Source organism: Oryza sativa, chromosome 9 (assembly GCF_034140825.1).
Source record: "Oryza sativa Japonica Group chromosome 9, ASM3414082v1".
In the NCBI taxonomy this organism is placed as follows: Eukaryota; Viridiplantae; Streptophyta; class Magnoliopsida; order Poales; family Poaceae; genus Oryza; species Oryza sativa.
The window spans coordinates 18,946,149-18,969,472 of record NC_089043.1 but is presented as its reverse complement, the minus strand read 5'-3'; the positions used below and the strand labels follow the sequence as shown (position 1 = coordinate 18,969,472).

Genomic DNA, 23,324 nt, shown 5'->3' with positions numbered 1-23,324 from the left:
CAAAAATACTTTCATACTAGCTTTACACCTAAATTATAAGTGATTAATATAACGAACGTCCCAATCTTTCATTGTATACTAATTCGAAAAAGAGTAGATTGCAGCTTGGTCTAGATCGAGCTTTGACCTTTCACGTACTTCGCACAATGTGATTTGGAATTCCAATTGGATAAAAACCTTGACCTCTAGGAGTGTGTAAGGGACTGCAAGTAAAAGTTCTAGATTTAGATTCCCATATGAGTATTTTGCAATTGAACGAAGTGGTACCAGATTACAGGCTGTCCTGCCCTTAGCAGAGTTCACAATTCGTTTGAATTTCATCACCCAAAATTCTCCCAAAACTGCGTTCTCAGCTTCATAAAATTTGTTAGTCTCGCTGGGGCTCTCATTTCAACCTTAAAAACAAGATTGTAAACCCTGTCTATTGTTTACATATTAAACTGAGGGTGAGTGAAAAAATATGCCAAATTATGGGCCAAAGGCATGGGCCTTGTTGATTTCACTCTGGGGATCCTTAGCAAAGATATTGCTTTTTGAGTTGTGACATTACCCCTCCGTAGGACATGGCATATTTGAGGTTCGCTCATTGCTCAACAACTTGGCTTGTAGGCGTATCATTGGTTTACCCTTGCCCTTGTCACCTTTGGCTTGTTGATCGATGGATCAAATTGTGCTTCAATTATGACATTGAGGTTTGACCTTGATTTAGCTTAACCCTCCCTAATATAGGGTTGTATAGTACTCCCTCTGTCTTCTAATATAAGGGATTTTGGCTTTTTCTTGCACTGTTTGACCATTCGTCTTATTCAAAAAAATTGGGAATTATTATTTTTTTTGACTTACTTTATTATCCAAAAGTATTTTAAGCACAACTTTTCGTTTTTTTATATTGTACAAATTTTTTGAATAACACGAGTGGTCAAACAGTGCAAGCAAAATGTCAAAATCCCTTATATTATGGGACGAAGGGAGTATGGGGCGAAGTCTTGTCTCCAGCTTAAGTTCATAGTATTATTTTAGCATGTTTTTTTTTTCATTTCTGTACTAACAAGATAATATGCATCAAAATAAATTACCAAAATTTTCTACACAATTGGGTAAATATGTAACCCCCCACCCGGGCGCCGCCTCTAACAAGTTGCTTTGGACTTTTTAAAGTCCACATTACATAAATTTGGTTACCTAGGTCTTTAGTAGTATAAATTTATGAAGTAACGTGAGTGCAATATTATAAAAGCTCTTATTACAGTAAACTTGAATATACCATTTTTCATATAGCCAAAACCTATATTATAAATACATTTTATGGTCAAAGTTAACTTTTGTTGACTGCTCTAAAACAACCTGTCTTTTTTTTACTCGAGAAAGTAAACTAGTCACCAATCTGTGCGTGGCACATGCACGCACATGCTATTATTGTTGATATTATAAATATTCAAATTCGTTGAGCATATTGGTTAACTTTGAAAGTGTAATTGCTTGTACCAAGACAAGGGTCTACATTAGTTACAGCTAACTGTTAGTTTCCGATTTTAGAATTAAATTAGTAAAATACTAAACTGATAATCCAAGCTCTACCATATTTATTAATTACTGGTTTCCGAATTATCAAATTAGAGTAAATATTATTATTTCTAATTGCATTTATTTGAGATATACACTCCATGATGATTTTTTAAGATAATATAAGCTTTTATCTAACTCAACCAATTATATCAATATGACATAATCGTACTTAAAAAATCAGAGTATAACCTACTATCATAAATAAATCAACGGCCAAAATTCTTTTTTAACATGTGAGATTCTACAAAGTGTCTAGTTAATACTCCCTCCATCTACTTTTGATAAGGCATATTTCCAAATCTGAAAAATTTACTTTTGATAAACATATTTCAATCCAATCACCTATTCTCTTAATGACTTTCTTAGATTTAATACGTGGCTCTCCATTCTTCTATGCAAGATTGGCTACATGGACATCGAGAAATGTAAATATTAATGAATCGCTTGTTTACAAGGAATAACGTACTCCCTCCGTCCCAATATGTAACAACCTAGAATGGGATTAGATCCATCCTAGAACTACAAATCTGTACATAGAGTATTTCTAGATTCTCTATTTTCAGATTCGTAGTCCTAGGATTGGTCTAATCTCATTCTAGGTTGCTACATATTTGGACAGAGGGAGTAGCATGTTTAAATAGATGATAAGTAGAATTACTTATTCTTGGTCATTGTGCCAAGATGAAATATAACTATCAAAAGTAGATGGATGGAGTACGTCTTTACAATCATACTAACTACTCACTCCTTCCCAAATTGATCATCATATATTTATGCATCAAGACCAAGGATAATTTAAATCGCATCAATCAAGACAACATGCACTAGCATGCACACATTCTCCCATACTGCATTAATTGTATTATAATAAAATCCGTGTCCATGCGGTTATATGATGATCAATTTGGAAAATTTTAAATTTCATTGTATGATGATCAATTTGGAAAGAAGTAATATATACTACTATCTTATCAATTTATAGCTTTATAGCTAGACTCGCCACAAATAACCGGCACTTGCTATATCCTTCCAATTAATGTGATAATTTTACCAATGAATATAGATACACTTTTCTTACTACTACTTTCAATTTTTAAGATGGTGGAAATGGAGTACTACTTTACTGGTCCCTTTTAACCGAGTAAAAAGAATACTTTTGACGAACACAAATCATCGACTAGCTTGTTGGTGCCGTAACTCATGGATGCATTCGCGGGTCTACCTAGCGCGGTATGATCATTGCAGCACATGAGCCCCCTGAACCGGTGCACAGCTCAAGCAAAAAAATTTGTACTACTAGTCGCACTATGCCCCTACACGTCTTTATTTCTTTTGCTCCCTCCTTGTTGGCCGAGGAAAAAGGTTTAAGGGAGAGGAGGGTGCTTTGTACTAGGAAATTTTGTTCCGGGGAAGAGGAGCAAGGAAAAAGTGCCTGGCACTCACGTCATAATGGCGTTGTGATGATATCAAGCGCACGCGGGACCCATATGCATCACCCATCCAGTGGTGTGGAAAATATACTGAAAGATTAGCCTTGGTAGTGCTGGGTGACTGCCACCATCATTCCCAATTCAACATCCCCCCAGCAGGATGCTCCATGATCCATCTGTCCATCCATCCATCCATCTCACCACCCACAAACACTCAGCAAAAAACACTTCACATTTTGCTCCATTAGTGGTGGTCAGCTAAAGGTGTGTAAACTACTCGAGCTATCAGCATTTTGATTGTAATAAATCGGTTCGGAGTCGTTCATACCATGCTCAAAAGATTTGAGGGAGTGATGTGTCGTAGTGGAGGATGATGATCTATTGATCTAGTAGTGTGGCTTAACCAGAAGTCGACAGCCTCACGAGCCAACGCAATGATGCGGGCACATACGAATTGGGACAAAAAAAAAGGCCGTGAAAAGGACTAGTAACACGCCGTCGTACGAGCCAACCATCCAAACAGATTAACCAACCAAACCTTTCTCCCCTGCCCAAAAAACCTTTCTAACGCCCGGCCGCCCACGAGACGACGTGAGATGGCACATTTCGGCCGGCGCGCGCAGGCGATTCTCCGTTAAAATTTTCTCGCGCAGCGGCAGCGGCAGCCTGCGGGGGGAGGAGGGACGCAATCATTCGGTCGCGCGCCTCTCGGGCGGCGCGCGCGGGGGGGAGGAGGGACGAGACGAAATCACTGCGCGGCCAGGGCACGCACACCTGCCAAAAAGCCGCGGCCACGGCCAGCGCCCGGACACAATCACGCGGCGTCAACAGAACCGTGCCCCCGCGTGCATGCACCCGCAACGCCTCCCTCTCTCGTTGGCTCGAACGGCTCACACACACAACACACAACCGTAGCAGCAGCAGCATCCGTAGCTGCGTGCGTGCGTAGTAGATAGGCGGCGTGGCGTGCATTGGCATTGGCGGTGGCGAGATGTCAATGGGGGGAAGGGAAGGGGAAAACGCAACGCATGCCCCGGGGGGGGCATCGTGCTGTTCCCTGGCGCTGGCACACGGGGCCTTTTTTCTATTGACTGTTTGGCAGGGCTGGTCGGCTTTATACTCGCAGCCGGTGGGGCTATCCTCCTCTTCTGTTGGGTTTGGGGGTCCATCTCTCCATCCATCCATTGCCGATGCGTGTACCATCACGCCTAGGTTTCGAATTGCGCCCCCGAATTGTCAAATCACAACCCTCCACTTCGGCTGCGCTTTGCCTGCCTGCTCGAGTAGGGGAGTACATTTTGATACAGCGAAAGAATCAGAATACCCTGTCATTGCGTTGCGGTCAAAATGTTGGGCAAAGTGACCCAAATTATATTAGTTGGGGAGGGGGAGGGGGGGGGGGGGTCTATGGATTTAGCAGCAATCACCGTTCCTGATAAAGTCATTGGACGGGGATAACCTAGAAATAATTTCACTTTAGTGGAGAACTTTACTTCCTTCCGAGAGATAAATCCCTTTCTAATTGCTACCCCTAGACACTCATCAAAGTATACTACTCCAGTACTACTGCTACTCGCCATTTTCAAAACAATCGAAAGCAGTACTAACCGTACCACATTATTTGTCGCTTTAAATTTTTTATAATGTTTAATTATTCATCTTATTAAAAAATTTAAAATTATTATTTATTTCGTTTATGACTTGTTTTATTATAAGAGTACTTTAAGTATGACTTATTATTTTTATATTTGTATTAATTTTTCAAATAAAATGAATGGTTAAACTTTACAAGAAAAGGCATCTATTATGGAACGGAGGTGGTAGCAGCAAGAACACGTAGGTATATGTAGGCCTGCTGAGCCCTCGAAACATTGATGCCAGATGACCACCATCGATCACGAGACACGTATGCATGCAATGTGTATACATGTGTTTCGCAGTCGTAGAGCACAAAAAGGACAGTAGTAACAAAAAGAAAACACTTTAAGCCAGAGGCAAAAAGGCAAGGGCCCCTTCTCTCTAGCTCAAGCTACACTAGCCAGCGCCGTACACGAGCCCCCCTGGCCTTTGCCTCCCTCGCCGTCTCGATCGACCACTACCCGCGGCGGCAAAAGCACACGATAAAAAGGCCCCCCTCCTCCTCGTCTCCTCCTCCGTAAAGCCATCACCCGTTTGACCGAGAGAGAGAGAACGACGTGGTGGTGGGTTGGGTGAGCTAGCGATGTGGGAAGGCGGGAGCCACGACGCCGCGGCGCAGCTGCTGCCGTGGTTCGTCGGCGAGCCGGCAGCGGCGGCGGTGGGGGGATACGGAGGGTGTGTCGACGTGGTCGGGCAGGGCGGGGTGTTCGGGTTCGGTTTCGAGGCCGCGGCGGCGCCGGTGGTAACCAGGCAGCAGCGTGGTGGCGCGGCGGCGGCGGAGGGATCATCGAGAGGCGGTGGCGGTAAGCCGGCGGTGGTGTCCGGGCTGCTCGGCAGCCTGCAGGCGGAGCTGGGGCGGGTGACGGCGAGGGAGATCATGGACGCCAAGGCGCTGGCGGCGTCGCGGAGCCACAGCGAGGCCGAGCGGCGGCGCCGGCAGCGCATCAACGGCCACCTCGCCAGGCTCCGCAGCCTCCTACCCAACACCACCAAGGTGAGCCATGCACGCCGTTGCACCCATCGATCGATCATCCATACACACGCACACAGTTGCACTCACGTACGCCATTTTGGATCATCTCTATACACTTATCGCAATATAATCCGATCTCGATTTGATTCCGGCTCGTGTCCATGGCTAAACACCAAATGAACAAGAAATGCAAGATCCATAATAGAGAAGTAATTTCCAGGGTTGCGATTTTTTTTTCTTTTTCTTGGTTATGAACTTTCTAGGATTATAATCTTGTAATTTTTCTTCTGCTCTATCAATAAAAAATATGAACGGACTTAACTTTGTCTAGTTAACGATGGGCTGGGATTAGTAGCTAGCTAGTACTAGAATAGTTTTGTGATGCTTAGTTTATATAGTACTAGTTCTTTGATTGCTTATCTAGATAAATCTGACAAGAAAAGCAAATAGCAGAAACTGAGTATTATCATCATAGATTGCCTGAAAACAATTAGTATAGTAGTAAGTTTCAGCTTTCTTCCATTTAGCTAATGGCATATATATCCTGGGAGTTGCTACTCTAATAGGATTGGGCCATCGAGCAAATATAGTACGGAGTACTAAGTGGAATGAACACATGGAGTATAACTAATCAAAGGATAAACACCACTAACCAGGTGGTGGTGGCCATTAGTTAGTGGCAAATGTGGAAGGACGACGCGGCCACTGCACGCGCGCACGCCATATGTGCTCCCGAACCCCCTGACAAGACAACAAGGGGACAAAAAATATTTCATTCGGCGAAAACGCTGCCTCTCTTGGACACTGTACACACTGTACATATGTCTGTGTGTGTGTCAGTGTGAGCGTTAGCCATACACTGTTGTGTCAGAAGCTTAGAACTCCAACCTAGCGTTCGTAAAGCTCAAAAAGACATGAGAAACGCAGTGAGAAAAGCTGCACATCGCGCCACGCCGCGCGCGTCTGTATGTCTTGGTTTGCGACGCTAGCTCACACGCGCCGATGGATCGATCATTTGGTGGCCACGGCGTGCGTGCGTGAGTGCTCGCTTGTTGATGAGCTCGTACTTACGTCAGTGGCTAGATCCAGAAAATCAATTCGTTGTTGTTGTGATACTCATAACATGTTTATCAATGTTCTAGTATGCTAATTATATTTAAATTATGGTGTTATAATATATGAATAAACAGTTTTCCTGTAGGTTTTACCGAAAATCGTCGGTGTCCTGATATGGGCCTTTCTACTGTATATCCGTCCCTGACTTACGTTTGTGGTTGTGATATTGTATGTGTGTGTGGCGTGCAGACGGACAAGGCGTCGCTGCTGGCGGAGGTGATCGAGCACGTGAAGGAGCTGAAGCGGCAGACGACGGCGATCGCGGCGGCAGCGGCGGCGGGGGATTACCACGGCAACGACGAGGACGACGACGATGCGGTGGTGGGGCGGCGGTCGGCGGCGGCGCAGCAGCTGCTGCCGACGGAGGCGGACGAGCTGGCGGTGGACGCGGCGGTGGACGCGGAAGGGAAGCTCGTGGTGCGTGCGTCGCTGTGCTGCGAGGACCGCCCCGACCTCATCCCGGACATCGCCCGGGCGCTCGCTGCGCTCCGCCTCCGCGCGCGCCGCGCCGAGATCACCACGCTCGGCGGCCGCGTCCGCAGCGTGCTCCTCATCACCGCCGACGAGCAGCAGCAGCAGCACTGCGACGACGTCGACGACGACGAGGACGGGCATCGCCTCCTTCTTCGCCACGGCATCGACGGCGCCGGCGCCGCCGCCGACGACGACGACGAGTGCGCGGCGTCTCACCGGAGGCACGAGTGCATAGCCACGGTCCAGGAGGCGCTGCGCGGCGTGATGGACCGCCGGGCGGCGGCGAGCAGCGGCGACACGTCGTCGTCCGGCGGCGCTGTCGTCGCCGGCGGCGGCGGGGGCAGCATCAAGAGGCAGCGAATGAACTACGGAGTGCACGAGCAATGCTCGGTGTAGCGTGACACACACTAGTTGCAGCTAACGTGCCGGCATTTTAGCTAGCTACCACTTTCCATGCATGGCGTCTATGACGAGAAAGTAGCAAACTTTTTAGTTATTTTTCAAGCTTTCGGGTTGGTTTTGGGAGTAGTAGTGGTCCTTTGGTATAACGAGAGCAGCTGCTTCATGGTGCGAAAGGGAAAAGTTTTATATGTCCCTTGTGTGTGTTGTTGTGCACACATGCGCGTGCTACACAAATTAATGCATGTGTGTGTGTTGGGAATGACTTGGATATGTAAGGGTGCAAAGCAGCTGGGGGCCAGCGAGTGGGTGTGTAAATCTACTGGTGGTATCTCTCTTGGGGTATATCAACGAAAGGTGGAATTAATTGGCCCGCATCGTTTTTAGATTTCCTTGTGAAGTATATATACATGGCTTATGGAACAATACATGAAAGTGTACATGGATCTCTCACACTCCAAGCAAACTAGAGTTTGTTCATGGATTTAATTAAGAGTGGATGGTATAGTTGTATATGCTCGAAACACTACTAAAAATATATCATTCCAACCGGCACCACGGGAGCAGCACTGATGAGGAGGATTCAAAGGTGTCGGTTTAAGAACGAGCACAATTCGAGCCAAGCCGACGCTTCAAAGCCAAAAAAAATATAAACCAAAAGCTGTAACAGAAAAAAAAAGACAAGTAAATATCAGAGAATCAACAAGTTCATAGATCACATAATCAAATATTCACATCAAAGAATTAACAAGTTTATAGAGAAAGATCACATAATCAAATATTCACATGAGAGAATAAAGAGGAGCCCCGGGCGGTTCGCTATGGCAACGTCACGGAGGAGCAGTACGTGGCGGTGAGGGGGGCGAGGATGGCGATGGCGCTGTGGCGCAAGAGGCGTAATTGATGGTGACAGGCGCCAGCACTCCTGCTCCCTCACCCGATGAGGACGACGGCGCCACGCTTCCTCTTGCGAGGGCGTCGTGGCGGCGGCGTGCGGCAAGGGGGGTGAGGACGGCAATGGCACTGTGGCGCAAGAGGCGTGGTTGACGGTGACGGGTATCGACACTCCTCCCACTCCCCCACCCGATGAGGACGACGATGTCACGGGGTGCCCCTGAACTGGTTTAGCCCTATCAGCGCCGCACTACCCCTTGCGACTCTATCGGCCTTGGAGGTGGAGGGGAGGAGGCGGCATGGTGAATCGTGGCTGGTGATTTGGGGAGGAGACGAGACGAGACGAGAGGAGAGGTGGGGGATGTGGTGGCTTGGGGAAGAGGAAGGAAAGGGAGAGGAGCACGGGTTGGACGAGAAAGGATAAGAAGGAAGCAAAAGGGGATAAGAAGGAAGTGAACAGACTGAGAAGATAACGACAAGAGAGCGGAAGACAGGTGTCGGTTGTATTAAAAACCGACATTTTTATCTCATATAAAGGTGTTGTTTTTTAATAGAAACCGGCACCTTTCTCTGACAAGAAATATAAGTGTCGGTTCCATTTAAAAACCGACACCAATTTGTACAGAAATGTGCTAGCTTTTGCCGCTGGCGTCCACGCGGTTGCGAGTGGGCGGAAAAAGCACTATAGGTGCTAGTTTTAGCTATTTCAACACCTATAGTGCCGTCTCCTTTGTGGTATTCTGTAGTAGTGAAAATTTGTAGAAGCCATTGTTGAAGCATTGAAGAATACTGATACGAAATCTATTTTAAACTTTTTCTTTAAACTTCTAACTTTTTTATCACATTAAAACTTTCCTACACACATAAACTTCCAACTTTTCCGTCACATCGTTCCAATTTCAACCAAACTTTTAATTTTTGCGTGAACTAAACCCACTCATATTTTTACGACTCGCTGCTCAACAAGTCCTTGTATGTACGGTACGCCGTTAGGACGTTCCAAAAATTTTTCCATGAATTAATTTTGTTATCACCATGAACAGGGGAAACGTACATAAACGAACTTTCTGCCTATCATGAGCTTATCAGCTCGTGGTTAGCCTCATCGTAGACGATAATAAAGCGTCAGCAGAACCCCAAGTGTCCAAGCAGCCCAACCAAGCAGTAGTACTCCCTCCGTTTCACAATGTAAGTCATTTTAATATTTCTCATATTAATATTATTGTTAATGAATCTATGCATATATATTTATCTAGATTCATTAGCATCAATATGTATGTGGGAAATGCTAGAATGACTTACATTCTGAAATGGAGGAAGTAGTAATAAGGTCTAGTTTAGTTCCTAAAATTTTTTCTAAAAACACCACATCAAATCTTTGGACAAATGTATGGGACATTAAATATAGATTTTAAAAAACTAATTGCACAATTAGGAGAAAAAATCATGAGACAAATCTTTTGAGCCTAATTAGTCCATGATTAACCATAAATGCTACAGTAACCTGTATGTGCTGACTGATTAATTAGGCTTAAAAGATTCGTCTCGTGGTTTCCAGAAGAGTTATAAAATTAGTTTTTTCATTCATGAACGAAAACTACTTCCGATATCCGATCAAACATTTGATGTGACACTAAAAAAAATTTCCACGAAGTAAACAGGCCCTAAGCCAAGCTGGCCGTTGAACATTGCAGCTAACCTTGCTGCTGACAACGTACTGTATCGATTCCTGCGCACGCATCATTGATTTGCTTGGCTTTGCTGGTGGTGTGGCGATCTTCGATCACTTGGCGCGAACAGAATTAAAATGTCAAAAAGAATGACAAAGACGGTGGCAAATCATGGAGCGTCGAACATAGCTGCGCACGCCGCCGACCCACTCGCCTCTGCTCCTCGTGCGTCCTTCTGTCTCACTTCTCATCAGAGAGTCACAAAAAACATTCTCCCATGACGGACCCACCGCGTCTACCACACCAGTCCACCAACACCACCACCAAAGGAAGGAAAATCCGGAAAAAAGGAGCATCTCGTTGACTTGCCGGTGAGTACGTGGGGTGGGCGGTACATTGTGCCCGTCGTTTTCTCTCGGCGCTGTCCTGCCAAGCCATATGCCATTCTCACCTCTCCACCATATCGGGTCCATGCCTCCATGGCCACTGAGCCAAACGACGGCCTGCCTACCGCGCGAGCATCATCTCGGCCCATCCACCAGCGCGGCACCGGCCGAAACAGCGGCAGGCCTCGCCACCCAAGCGGCCCACGCATCCGCACGCAGAAAATCGCGCGCATGGAACGGAGCACACGCCACGGGCCGCGCCCCAGCCGCGCGTTCAGTCCCCCTCCCTGCCTCTCTATTTATACATAGGGTATGTTGGTGTTTGAAACTCGTAGATAAAGATTAAGATTAGTTAAATTTTAATTATTATAAACTTGAAAAATATATAGAAAGTTTTCGCATGAAACACACCGTTTAGCAGTTTGAAAAGCGTGTAATGAATAACCAAATTTTCATCCAACTTTAGTTGGAGAAAATAACGGGGCCTTTGTATATATATTTTATATACATATACATATACATATAAACCTTCTATATACATTTGTAGAAATATGTATACATATACATCTACAAACTTCGTATATATAAAATACAAATTTTATATGTATAAGTATAAACAATGTATGCATATATGTAAGTTTGCATGTGAAAGTATAAATATTGTAATGTACATATAAATTTTACACGTATAAATTTGGAAACAAATTCAAAATAAAAAAGTTGAAAAAACAAAATGGGTCATAGTACCTAGCCCATGAAAAAAAATCAAGCCCAAAAAGGGAAAAAGAAACGTAGGCTAAAAACCAATCAAGATTCAACCCCAAAAAGAAAAATGCAACCGGAAAACAAGATATATGAGATCCCTCAACTTAGAAAATCGGATCACTCTGAGTCCCTAGATGGTATTCACCTCAATTTTGTCTGACGTGACGGCCGAGTCAGTGTGAGACCCACATGTTATGGTGACCGTGTCATCACCCTCTTTCTCTCCCCTCTTCCCCTTCCTCCTCTCTCTCACTCTTCTCGTCGTCTGGGCTAGCTGACCGGGGGGCGAGGCGGGAGAGGAGGGTGTTGGCAACCAGCGATAGGTGATGCAGTGGCGGTGGTTGCAGAGGTCGCAGGCGTGGAGGAGGGTGTCGGAGGCCGACAATGGGCGACGCGGCGGCGGCAGTGACGTGGAAGAAGGGGAAGCGGCGGTTGCAGGGGCCGCGTGCGCGGAGGAAAGCCGCCGTCTCGATGGCGTAGAAATTGGCAGAGTTCCGTTGGAGCCCCGCTGATCTCTTCCCCACCCTCCGTCCGGCCTGCCCAGTCGAGAAGAGTGAGACAGAGGAGGAAGGGAGAGAAGATTGGAAAGAGAGAGAGTTATGATGTGGTCACCCTGACATGTGGGGCTCATGTGGATCCCATGCTAACTCGACCGTCACATCAGATAAAACCGAGGTCAATATCATATAGGGACTCAGAGTGACCCGATTTTATAAGCTGATGATCCTATATATATATATATATATATCTATTTTTTTAGAGACGATTTTATAATTCAATGATCAGTTAAGAGATATAAGATGTACTTTTTCCATGAAAAAAATAACTAAGCCCATGTTTAATACTCCAAAGTAAAGTAGATGGATCGACAAAACCTCATCAAGGCAAAAAAAACGAAAAAAAGCAGGGTGATCACGCGCCCGGGCCATCGTCACCGGGGTAGCATAATGGGCGGGTGATCACCTTGGGCGATCAACACCCCCGTCCCTCCCCTAACACGCACACGTCTCCTCCTTTCTCCCCTTCCTGCCACACTATATATGAAATTCAAACCAATTAAAAAATATAAAAAGAAATCTAGTACACTTAAAAACATATTCATGTGAATAAACTTTATACTTATAAATATATATACAGAAATTTCGTACATATAAACTTTATGTATAGAAATATTCTATATAAAATTATATTTGAATCTAAATTCGAATTTGAACCGGGTATATAAACTTTTAACTATAAACTTTGGATGTATAAACTTTAGATAACTTTGGGTATACAAGCTTTAGATGTATAAACTTTGATGTGTAAACGTGACTTTATGTATAGAAATATTTTATACAAAAAAATATATTTGAATCCAAATTCGAATTCAAATTTGAACCTGGTATATAAACTTTTAACCTATAAACTTTGGGTATAGAAACTTTAGATGTATAAACTTAATGTGTACCAACTTTAGGTGTATAAACTTACAAAAACATAAAAGTAATGTGGTGAAAAAAAAAAGAAGGAACGTGGGGAGGGGGCTGATCGCCGCGCGTTAGCTATTCCGATCGTCACCTGGGCAAAAACAGAAAGAGCGGCCAGGGTGCTCGCGCGGCGGGTAGCCGCGCGCGAATTTAGCGAATTCGGCCGGCTGCTCCGCCCGCGAAGACGACGTGCAGTGCAGCTGCCGGGGGAGAAGAAGCGTCACTCTCACTCACATCGGCGGAGCAGTGGCTGTGGGCGCTATATATATGCTGTTACAGCGTGTTACATCGATCGATCTGCGCAGATGCATATGGAAAAGTTATTCGCAGCTGGAGTAACTAGCTGTGGCAGTGACCTATAGTGAGGGGCGAAGCCAGGATAAATGATCGCAGGGGTCATTACTAACCAGGGTCTATGTTTTCAACCAAAACGGATTGAAAACAACGCAATTTCGATGTTCCAACTTGGGACAAAAGTAGATTTTGAGTGAAATTTGGAATAGTTTTTCAAGAATTCAAATTTTAAATTGTAAAATTAAACCAAATTAATAAAAAAAAACAAATTTTGGTAAAAAAAATAGAGCGAGGTTACCACATGATTAATAAAGCATTATTAGCTTATAAAAAACTTAAAAGACAATAGATTAATATGGTTTTTAAAATAATTTCCTATAGAAATTATTTTGCTAGGGAATTTGAAAAGTTATGAGCCGCTGGCCTTATGCATAGTCTCAAATCTCAAAAACTCAAAGTATATGCATATTCGGCTGACGTATAATCATAAATGCTAGGTAATTTTCTATTTGCCGCTGCTAGTATCGTTTCTAGTTGTCAATTGGAATTTAACACAACAATCAACAATTAATGTCACCGGGGTCTAATATTTGTTTTCACCGGGGTCATAGCTGGTAAAATAAAGAGGATATGAGAGGTTAAAATAAAATCATCGGGGTCTACTGACGCCGGTAATTGACTGTACCTTCGCCACTGCCTATAGTGGTATAAACATATGTGCGCTAGCTATAGATAATTAATAGACCTTTTTTTTTCAGATTGTGTAACAGTGGTTTTGACGTACATATATACTCCTTTAGTTTTAAAATATTTGACACCGTTGACTTTTTAGTACGTGTTTGACCATTCGTCTTATTCAAAAAATTTAAGTAATTATTTATTCTTTTCATATCATTTGATTCATTGTTAAATATACTTTCACGTATACATATAGTTTTACATATTTCACAAATTTTTTAATAAGACGAACGGTCAAACATGTGCTAAAAAGTCAACGGTGTCAAACATTTTGAAACGGAGGGAGTATATATATAGGCAGTGTTTAGATCCAGGGATAAATTTTTTTGCCGTGTCACATCGGATATACGGACACACATTTGAAGTATTAAACGTAGTCCAGTAACAAAACAAATTACATATATAATCGGCCGGTAAACTGCGAGACGAATTTATTAAGCCTAATTAATCCATCATTAGCAAATGTTTACTATAGCACCACATTATCAAATCATGAAGCAATTAGGCTTAAAAGATTCGTCTCGCAAATTAGTCACAATCTGTGCAATTAGTTATTTTTTTAGTCTATATTTAATACTTCATGCAGGTGTTCAAACATTTGATTTTTTTTATTTTTTTTAGAGAAGGGTATTTTCTACCCGGCCTCTACATCTAACCGGATATATACGGCCATTGAAATAGGGAACTTAGCCCCTCAAATAACCCAAATAGGGAACTTAGCCCCGCAAATAACCCAATCTGAAATTCGCTCCATAGGAGATTTAAACTCAGGACCTTGGGTACTACTTAGGTCACTGTAACCACTAGGCTACATGCCCTTTCGTTCAAACGTTTGATATGATAGGGTGAAAAATTTTAGAGTGGAATCTAAACCAGGCCTTAGTAAAAAACGGGCCGGGGTTCTGCCATGCATTGTCTCTGATTAGAAATTTGCACAAATGTGATCATATGAATCAAAGCTAGGATTCAATGGTATGTACGGTGGTTACGTACGTCGTCGGATATTTGCTGATTTAGGGCATGTTTTGTTTATTAGTTTTCCTAATCCAGCTATACTAAGCTACTTCCTCCATCTTTTAAGCACAACCACGTAAGTTTTTCTTATCCAACTTTAATCGTCAGTTTTATTTGAAAAAAATAAAATATATAAATCACGCATAAAGTACTATTCATGTTTATCATCTAATAACAATAAAAAAATAATCATAAAAAAATTTCAAATAAAACAGATGATCAAAGTTGGAAACAAAAACTCATAGCTACGTTTAAAATGGGACGGAGGGAGTACTACATATCCTTTTTAATAATAAATAATACCATTGACTTTTGGATACACGCTTGACCATTCATTTTATTAAAAATTTTGTGTAAATGCATAAGATATAAATCTTGCTTAAAGTACTTTAGTGATAAAACAACTCACAACAAAATTAATGATAATTACATATAACATTTTTTAATAAGGTTGTATTATTTCCCTTGGTTTGAATGAAGATTTTCATTACACACGAAACAATAAAAACTCATTAGTAAACTCATTGGATGAGGACCTCACTGATTCGAATATAACAATACTTATGTTACACATCGACAAGCTAAAGGTGCATATGTTCTTATATCAGATTTACTTATTATATGCTTGAAGAAATGTTATTGCACCATGAGTTTTGTACCTTCTCGTTTGCAGAAATACACTTGTGTGGGTGAAGAAAAGAGACCGAGCATAAGGAACACATCGATGATCAAATAAGTTGATTGAAGACTAAACCAAAATATTTCTTAAGTATACTCCTACATCACCGCATCACTTTTGGCCTACACAGAATGCAAAAGATTAAGTTCTGCATATTTTGGATTTGATTCGAACCTCCCGATAGTATTAACTTCAAATGGATTTAGTTGCTGATCCAGATGGATTCTTGAGACCCATGAATACTTGTTGAAAAACTTGTGGAGTCTATTTTCATATGGTTTTGGTCCCATGTCAAAATTTCTCCTTAGCTATTGGGAATCTACAAAACAAACCACATACATCATCTAGTCTGAGTCTAATTTGAGTCTTGGATCTTGTAATTATGTCCTATGCTAAGCAAGGGGTGGACGACCTAGGGCTAACCCTAGGATGTCCCTAATCATATTTATTCAGTAGACACCTGTTAACGACTAAATTTGTCAACAACACCATAGTTTAGAGTTGGATTTGCTTAGATTATTTCTGCTATTGCAGTTTCGTCGCAAGTTTGGTTTGTAAAACCTCAACTTTGAGATCTTAATTATTCATCTGCAAATTGAGTTGCAATATACCTTGTTCTTGTTTGTGTTCTTCGATCCGTATATAGGGATTTGTCTTCTCGGCGAGGTCAATCGGGCAGCGCACGATTGATAATCAGAGGAGACATGGGTTGAGTACTATAGGGGAAAACTTATTGCTACTTGGCCGGGTGCAGAGTAACACGGATGCTAGGGAAGCAGTGCAACACTAGGGTCAAGCTAACTGCTAGATAAAAGAAATTGTCTTAGTGGATTGCACTTTGTTAATTTTTCCATTGATTTACACATAAGGTGCATTTTGATATAAAAAGTCAAACTTTGTAGATTTTAACTAACAATTAGTCAAACAACAAAAACATTAATATATAAATATGTACCAAGATTTATATTTCAAAGTGTGCTTTCATACAATATTGGTTTTATAGTTATTTAAAATATATCTTATGAGATATCTATGATCAAATTACTACTATATTGAAGATTATTTAAAAATAAAATACGTTACAAGGAGGTAATGATACTTTAAAGCACGTTTGGGCCTCTAGGTAGTCTCAAGCTATCTTAAGTTCTTAACAATATGTTGGAATTGCTATAACTATCCTCACTTTTCATAAATTTTTTTTATCGACGCCTTTTCAAATGGCTGGATATAAATAACGCATTAATTTGAAGGACATTAATAAGACTAGTAACATATGCCCATATATACTTTGTAATTTGGTCATGCAGTAAGGATTGGTTATATACGTGGATTGAGACTGGAGCAGGTCCATATATATATATGATTGGGATTGGTTGGTTGGATGGATTATGATAAATTAAAGCACTGGATTGGTTGTGGGTACATGAGGAGGAGGGGGAGAGGACGGAAAGAGGACAACTCCGCTTTTAAATTAGTGGAGAAATTGCCATGCATATATACGCTAATTAATGACTCACAAAATGATGTAGAAGCTGAAAAATCATAACATCTATTTTTGTTTTGGCAAGCATTTCAATAATATTGACAAACATGTGAGAAGTGACACTTTGTAATAAGACATACTACCAAATCAAATAATTTAGTGCCTACATATATAGCAAGAACATGAAAGGAATAGGTGAATTCGGTGCACCCTCTGAAGCCTAAAAGGAAGCAGATCCAATGCAACATACAAATCGTAGACCAATGAAGCGTTCATAAATTCTTACTCCTATCTCTGTAAAGCTAGCTATATATTCTCGTCATTAGAAAAAGAGTATCAAAATCGAGGACATCGATATCGATCGGAATTAAAGGTAGGTTGCGTGCATGCTTGGATCATCTGCAAATATAGATCGATGCAAGGCTGGATGTTGCATTGACTACGACGACGATTGAGCAAGAATGGAAGCAAGCTGGAGGCTAAGCTGCTGCAGAGCTGATCGATGAACAGATCGAAATCGAAGCCCAAAACACGGGGCCGAGCCTACGCACGTCGCGGTGCTCTAGGGTTGCTCCGCAGCTGTTATATAGGACGCCGACACGGCACAGATATCCTCCCCGGCCGTACTGCCTGTGCCTGCATGCCATCAGATCATCAGCGGGAGACCTGGCTTTATTTATTTCATCCAACCTCCCTCCATCTCATGTGTCCCCACCACCTAGGAAACGATTTATTAGCTACTCCCGGTCTCGTAAAAAACCAACTTCTGGCAACGTAGTTAGAAGTTAGTTTTTTATGGGATGGATGGAGTAGTTTTCATTTCGGTATGAAAAGGGACTTTAATTTGGAATTGAAAACCCATCTTTCTTTTCGAATTCTGAATGGATTTTATTTGAAATTGTTGAAATTTTGGTAGACTTCAAACAAATTTAAAGTTTGTTTGGCATGGAGGCACACCATGCATACTGGGGACATATATTGCTGACCTGAAATTTTGGAAATTTTGTTCCGAAATTGTGAATACTGGATCAATAATTATATACTCCATTTGTTGCGGATAACTGACGCTACCTATATATTTTCTATCTCTATTGTATTTTGATCGCACATTGCTTTTAAATGATTGGGTTTCATTGATCAAATAACATAACATATTTTCAAGTATTTATAATTTCTTTTTTTAAATGGTCAAAGTATGAAATTGAACAGTACCAGTTTCTTATGTATTAGAATACAGAGGTAGTAAGATTAGGTCCCCTATGAATATATTTGTGGAGGGTTGGAATCTCAGGAAATTTTGTCTCTGAGGTCATTTGGAACAAAGGAATATGATGTTCAAATTCTTTGTTGGATTGCGCGCCTCCCTATGAAGCAACGAGATAAAACAAGTCAAGCAAACATTAACTGATTATATATTAAGATCAATTTGATCCATTAGTGAATCAAAAATAATACTAGGTGGAGTAACCGAAACTTCACCACCTTGCGTTGTGTAACTGAAACTCTGTTTTCTTCTAATATAATGACGTGTAATTTTTTTTATGCGTTCGCGAAAAAAAATACTATTAAAGTAATAAGACGAACATCGAAGCAACAGCTGCCAACCTAGATGGAGATATATATACATATGTGTAGCGTGTCTGCCAGTGTTGATCGAAGCGCTTGATGGCCGGCCGCAAAGCTACAGTGGCCCAGATCGCGACGACGACGCCGCCATGGACGACGTGCCGGCCGCTGTCCATCGATCGAGGCATGCAGCTAAATAACGCGCTACGATCGATCGATCGATGGTAGGCCGAAGCCCATACTCCCTCTGTCCTAAAAAGACTCAATTCCTGGGTTTTTATGTACAACGTTTGACTGTTCGTCTTATATAAAATTTTTTTATGATTAGTATTTTTATTGTTGTTAGATGATAAAACATGATTAATACTTTATGTGTGAATTATACTTTTAAATTTTTTCATAATTTTTTTAAATAAGACGGACAGTCAAACGTTGGACACGGAAACCTAGAAATTGAGTTTTTGGGACGGAGGGAGTACGCATGTGTACAAGTCTTGTCGATCCATTCATCAGTAGTAATCAGTTGTAGTAGTAGTACACTAGTACTGCATGCATGGCGAATGGCCGGCTATCTGTCTCTAGATGGAGATATATATCTGCTCATCGGTGAGAGTGTGAGACGGTGACCGACGTGCACGTACTACTGACGTACATTTCATATAAACAATTTGCCTAGCTCGATCGATCCATCATAGAGAGGGCACCACAGTACTTTGGCGGCAACGTACGGGTACGTATTACCCAATCAAATCAAGGATGACGGACTAAAGCAAACCCTACATGACGACGTAATTAACTTCATGCTGGGCTAGCTGACCATTATTACTTCATCCGTTCATAAATATATGTTGTTTAGCAGTAATTAAGGTTACGAATTGAAGAGAAGGCTTTTATTGTACCCTTCATTTAAATGACCAACCAACAATTGAAGCGAGATAAGAAAATGTTAGGTGTAGTTCAGATAGTGAAAAATTTTATAGTCCTTATATTTATCGATAAATTTAAAATGCTTGGAAATTTGAATGCTTCTGTTTATGTACAGAGGGGGCAGTATACTAAGGCCTTGTTTAGTTAAAAAAATTGTCCAAAAACGTTACATCAAATCTTTGGACACATGCATAGAATATTAAATATAGATAAAAAAAACTAATTGCACAGTTTGCATGGAAATCCCGAGACGAATCTTTTGAGACTAATTAGTCCATGATTAGCTATAAGTGCTACAGTAATCCATATGTGCTAATAACGGATTAATTAGGCTTAACAAATTCGTCTCGCAGTTTCCAGGCGAGTTATGAAATTAGTTTTTTCATTCGTGTCCGAAAACCCCTTCCGACATCTAGTCAAACGTCCGATGTGACACCCAAAATTTTTCTTTTCGTGAACTAAACACACCCTAATTGATCATGCGATCATCATCACGTGCATTAATTGTAGGTATGACATGGGTACGTGTTGTGATGTATTCCCTATGTCCCATAAAAATAAACTTAGTATGAGATATGACAGTTATATAGTACTGTCTAGATTCATACTATTAGAATGAAGGGAGTATGTACTATGTGTGAGTACATCCTTTTGTCGAATATTAGGCCTTGTTTAGTTCTCAAAAACTTTTTCCTGAAAAACATCATATTGAATCTTTGGACACATGTATAAAGCATTAAATATAGATAATTAAAAAAACTAATTGCACAGTTAGGGGGGAAATCGTGAGACAAATTTTTTGAACCTAATTAGCCCATGATTAGACATAAGTGCTACAATAACCCACCCACATGTGCTAATGATGGATTAATTAGGCTCAAAAGATTTGTCTCGCGGTTTCCAAACGAGTTATGAAATTAGTTTTTTTCATTCGTATCCGAAAATCCCTTCTGACATCCGATCAAACGTCCGATGTGACACCTAAAAAATTTCTTTTCGCGAACTAAGCAGGTCCATATAACTCAATCTTTTTTGTTCTATTGAAGAATAACTTGGGTGATCTATTAATTCATGCAGCTCCATGCTCCTAGCTAGTTAGCTCTCCATCGATCTCTCTCACCTGTCACGAGTTTGATTAATTTGCTTCAAGTGCATGCGTGCTAGCTACATATGTCTCGTCAGTTCAAGGGAAACACACACATTCTGAGCTATATATGTAGTATCATGCACGTATCTAACTTTATATCCCTCTCCCAGACACTCAGATCGATGACTCACACTCACACTAGAGACTAGACACCTTTTGTCATTATTGGCAGGCAAGACAGAAATATATCATGTATGAGATGATTTGCCTTTGGATTGCTCGCTAGATTCTTAATGTGATTACTTCGGCCATCTTTGATCATATGACTCAATTTGTGTTTGGAAATCCTTTATTTTCACTTTACTTCAAAAGGGGAACATTTGATGATATTTTAATTAACTTTGTAGTAGTTTTCAAACAACGAATAATAGTACTTTGAATTTTTTTTTTCATATGATCTCATATTTTACAATTACGAATGACATTTTATCCATAGATTTTTACAACCAAAATTCAATTTTGGAGACTCATTGTTTGCATTAAGTACATATGGTTAAAAAAATCAATGGGGGAATTCTTGTTAATTTTTTTTTAAAAAAATACTTATAAACTTTATGTACAAATTGAAGACAGAGTTCAAGCTAAGAAATATAGAACATATAGAACAACACCATCCATACGGAAGGTCAAGGCAACTAGACTGAGGAAACTTGATTCTCAGGTATACAACACGTAAAAAATTAATGTTACTAGTTAGTAAGATATGTCTTGTGATAAAATAGGTCTTGACTCTCAGGTATACATAATATGTATAATTTTCCAACTTAATTCACATGATTGACCTATGCCCATAAATAATTTCATTCACCGTGCAATTCAATCTTCTTTTAGGAACATGATTTTTTTTTCGAGAAGGAACATGATTTTATGAACGTAGTATTTGACAATGTATAAGCCATACATTGATTTTATTTACCTAGCTAGCTTAATTTACGAACATATATAGCTATGGTAGTAGCTATGGATCTTATACATTAATTGAAGTTAACTCCTAAAAATGTACTTTTGCAACTATATAATTCCTTTATGAATGGGGACAGAATATTGCGATGCATGGCTAGCCACGCTCAAGTATGCATTTAGAATAAGTTTGTAGGGAAACGAGTGAGGTTACTATATAAAGAAAAAACTTATAATAAAATAGAATGATTATATGTCTGGTGTAAATTGAGATAATTAGGAGTTAATTGATTTCTCAATAATTTTCCTCTACATGCATGAATATATATATATATATATATATATATATATATATATATATATATATATATATATATATATATATATATATATATATATATATATATATATATATATATATATATATATATATATATATATATATATATATATATATATATATATATATATATAACTTTATTATTGTTTATGATTAATTATACATCATATGAGATTATATGTATATTCGTTACATCAACCAATATTATAAAACTCAAGATTGGTAGTCCCGCAGAATTTTATAACACATCATTATATACATAATTTATTTTAAATAATTAATAGCTTAAAGTATACACGGCACAAATTAACTCAAACAAAAAAGAGGTATAACATTGGAGATGATGCATTAGTTTAGCACTATATATTCAGTTATAAAGGACTCATCAAATAGCTAATTAATCACATAAAGTTGTTTAATTTTAACATGATTACCCGCTAAACTCTCCAAACGCATGCAAGAAATATGTGAAACATTACTTCACATTTTGTTGATTTAGGTCACTGTGACAAAATAGTTTGGCCAATTTGCATATTAATTTATATATATGTACAGAAAATAATTTGGCTTAAGCTAGTTAGCCCTAATTGAGCTTGCCCAATGTGCAGAAAATAAAACAAAACATGTATATATATGTGGTTTCAATCTTTGTTCTTACTAATATTTGCATATAACTGGAAATATGGTTATTAAGTATAAAATAACACAAATATATTCTAAACAACAACTCCTTTGTCCTATATATCTGATGGAATTCTAATATACTTATGCATATTGCAGCAAATTGGAGGATATTATATGCATGGTTTTGTCATTAAAATTGCTTTGCCCTGATATTAAGAAATGTCCTTTATGCTAAATTTCTTCTTCGATCGATAGTGGCAGAGAAACCCAGAGTCTGAACAATGAAGTTAATTAATCCCAAGGTTTTGAACAGGAGTGAATTTTTAAAATTATTGTCGTACATATTGAAGTTAAATTATATTAATATGTGAATTTTCTCTTCTTTCCTTTATAGTGACGGATTTTGAGTTCATGGAAGGATCGAAACAAGACTCATTTGCCTATCACCTCACAACCCACAAGAAGCATATATAGTTTCAAATTGTCCATTTTGGTTTAATTTCATCACTTGTATGGATAATTGGATACTTTTCAAGTACTGTTACTCTTACCTGAATAATACATGTACGCCATGCTGTCACATCATATCCTTGCTGAACCAAATCTTGGAATCATTTAACTAAACGATTATCTTCACACGCAATCAGTTGTCATCTCATGAGAGATCCGTATGCAGTCAACACGACCAAGTCAACAACTCTCTAGCTATAGCTAGCTAATTAACCATATATATGACGACTACTTCAAGACAAAATTAATTAAGCTTACTAATCTCTCCTAAATTGAAAACACCAAACAAACAAATCAAGCCAAATCTTACAAAGCTTAGACA

General features: G+C 40.2%; 1 protein-coding gene across 1 annotated transcript; it reads left to right on the top strand.

The window, feature by feature from the left end:
* Positions 1 to 5,151: 5,151 nt before the first annotated feature.
* Positions 5,152 to 7,982, top strand: LOC4347032 (transcription factor bHLH30). Its single transcript, XM_015795783.3, has 2 exons — positions 5,152 to 5,628; positions 6,913 to 7,982. Exons 1-2 carry the CDS (start codon positions 5,218 to 5,220, stop codon positions 7,591 to 7,593), a joined length of 1,092 nt encoding a protein of 363 aa, XP_015651269.1. The 5' UTR covers positions 5,152 to 5,217; the 3' UTR covers positions 7,594 to 7,982.
* The last annotated feature ends 15,342 nt before the right edge of the window (positions 7,983 to 23,324 follow it).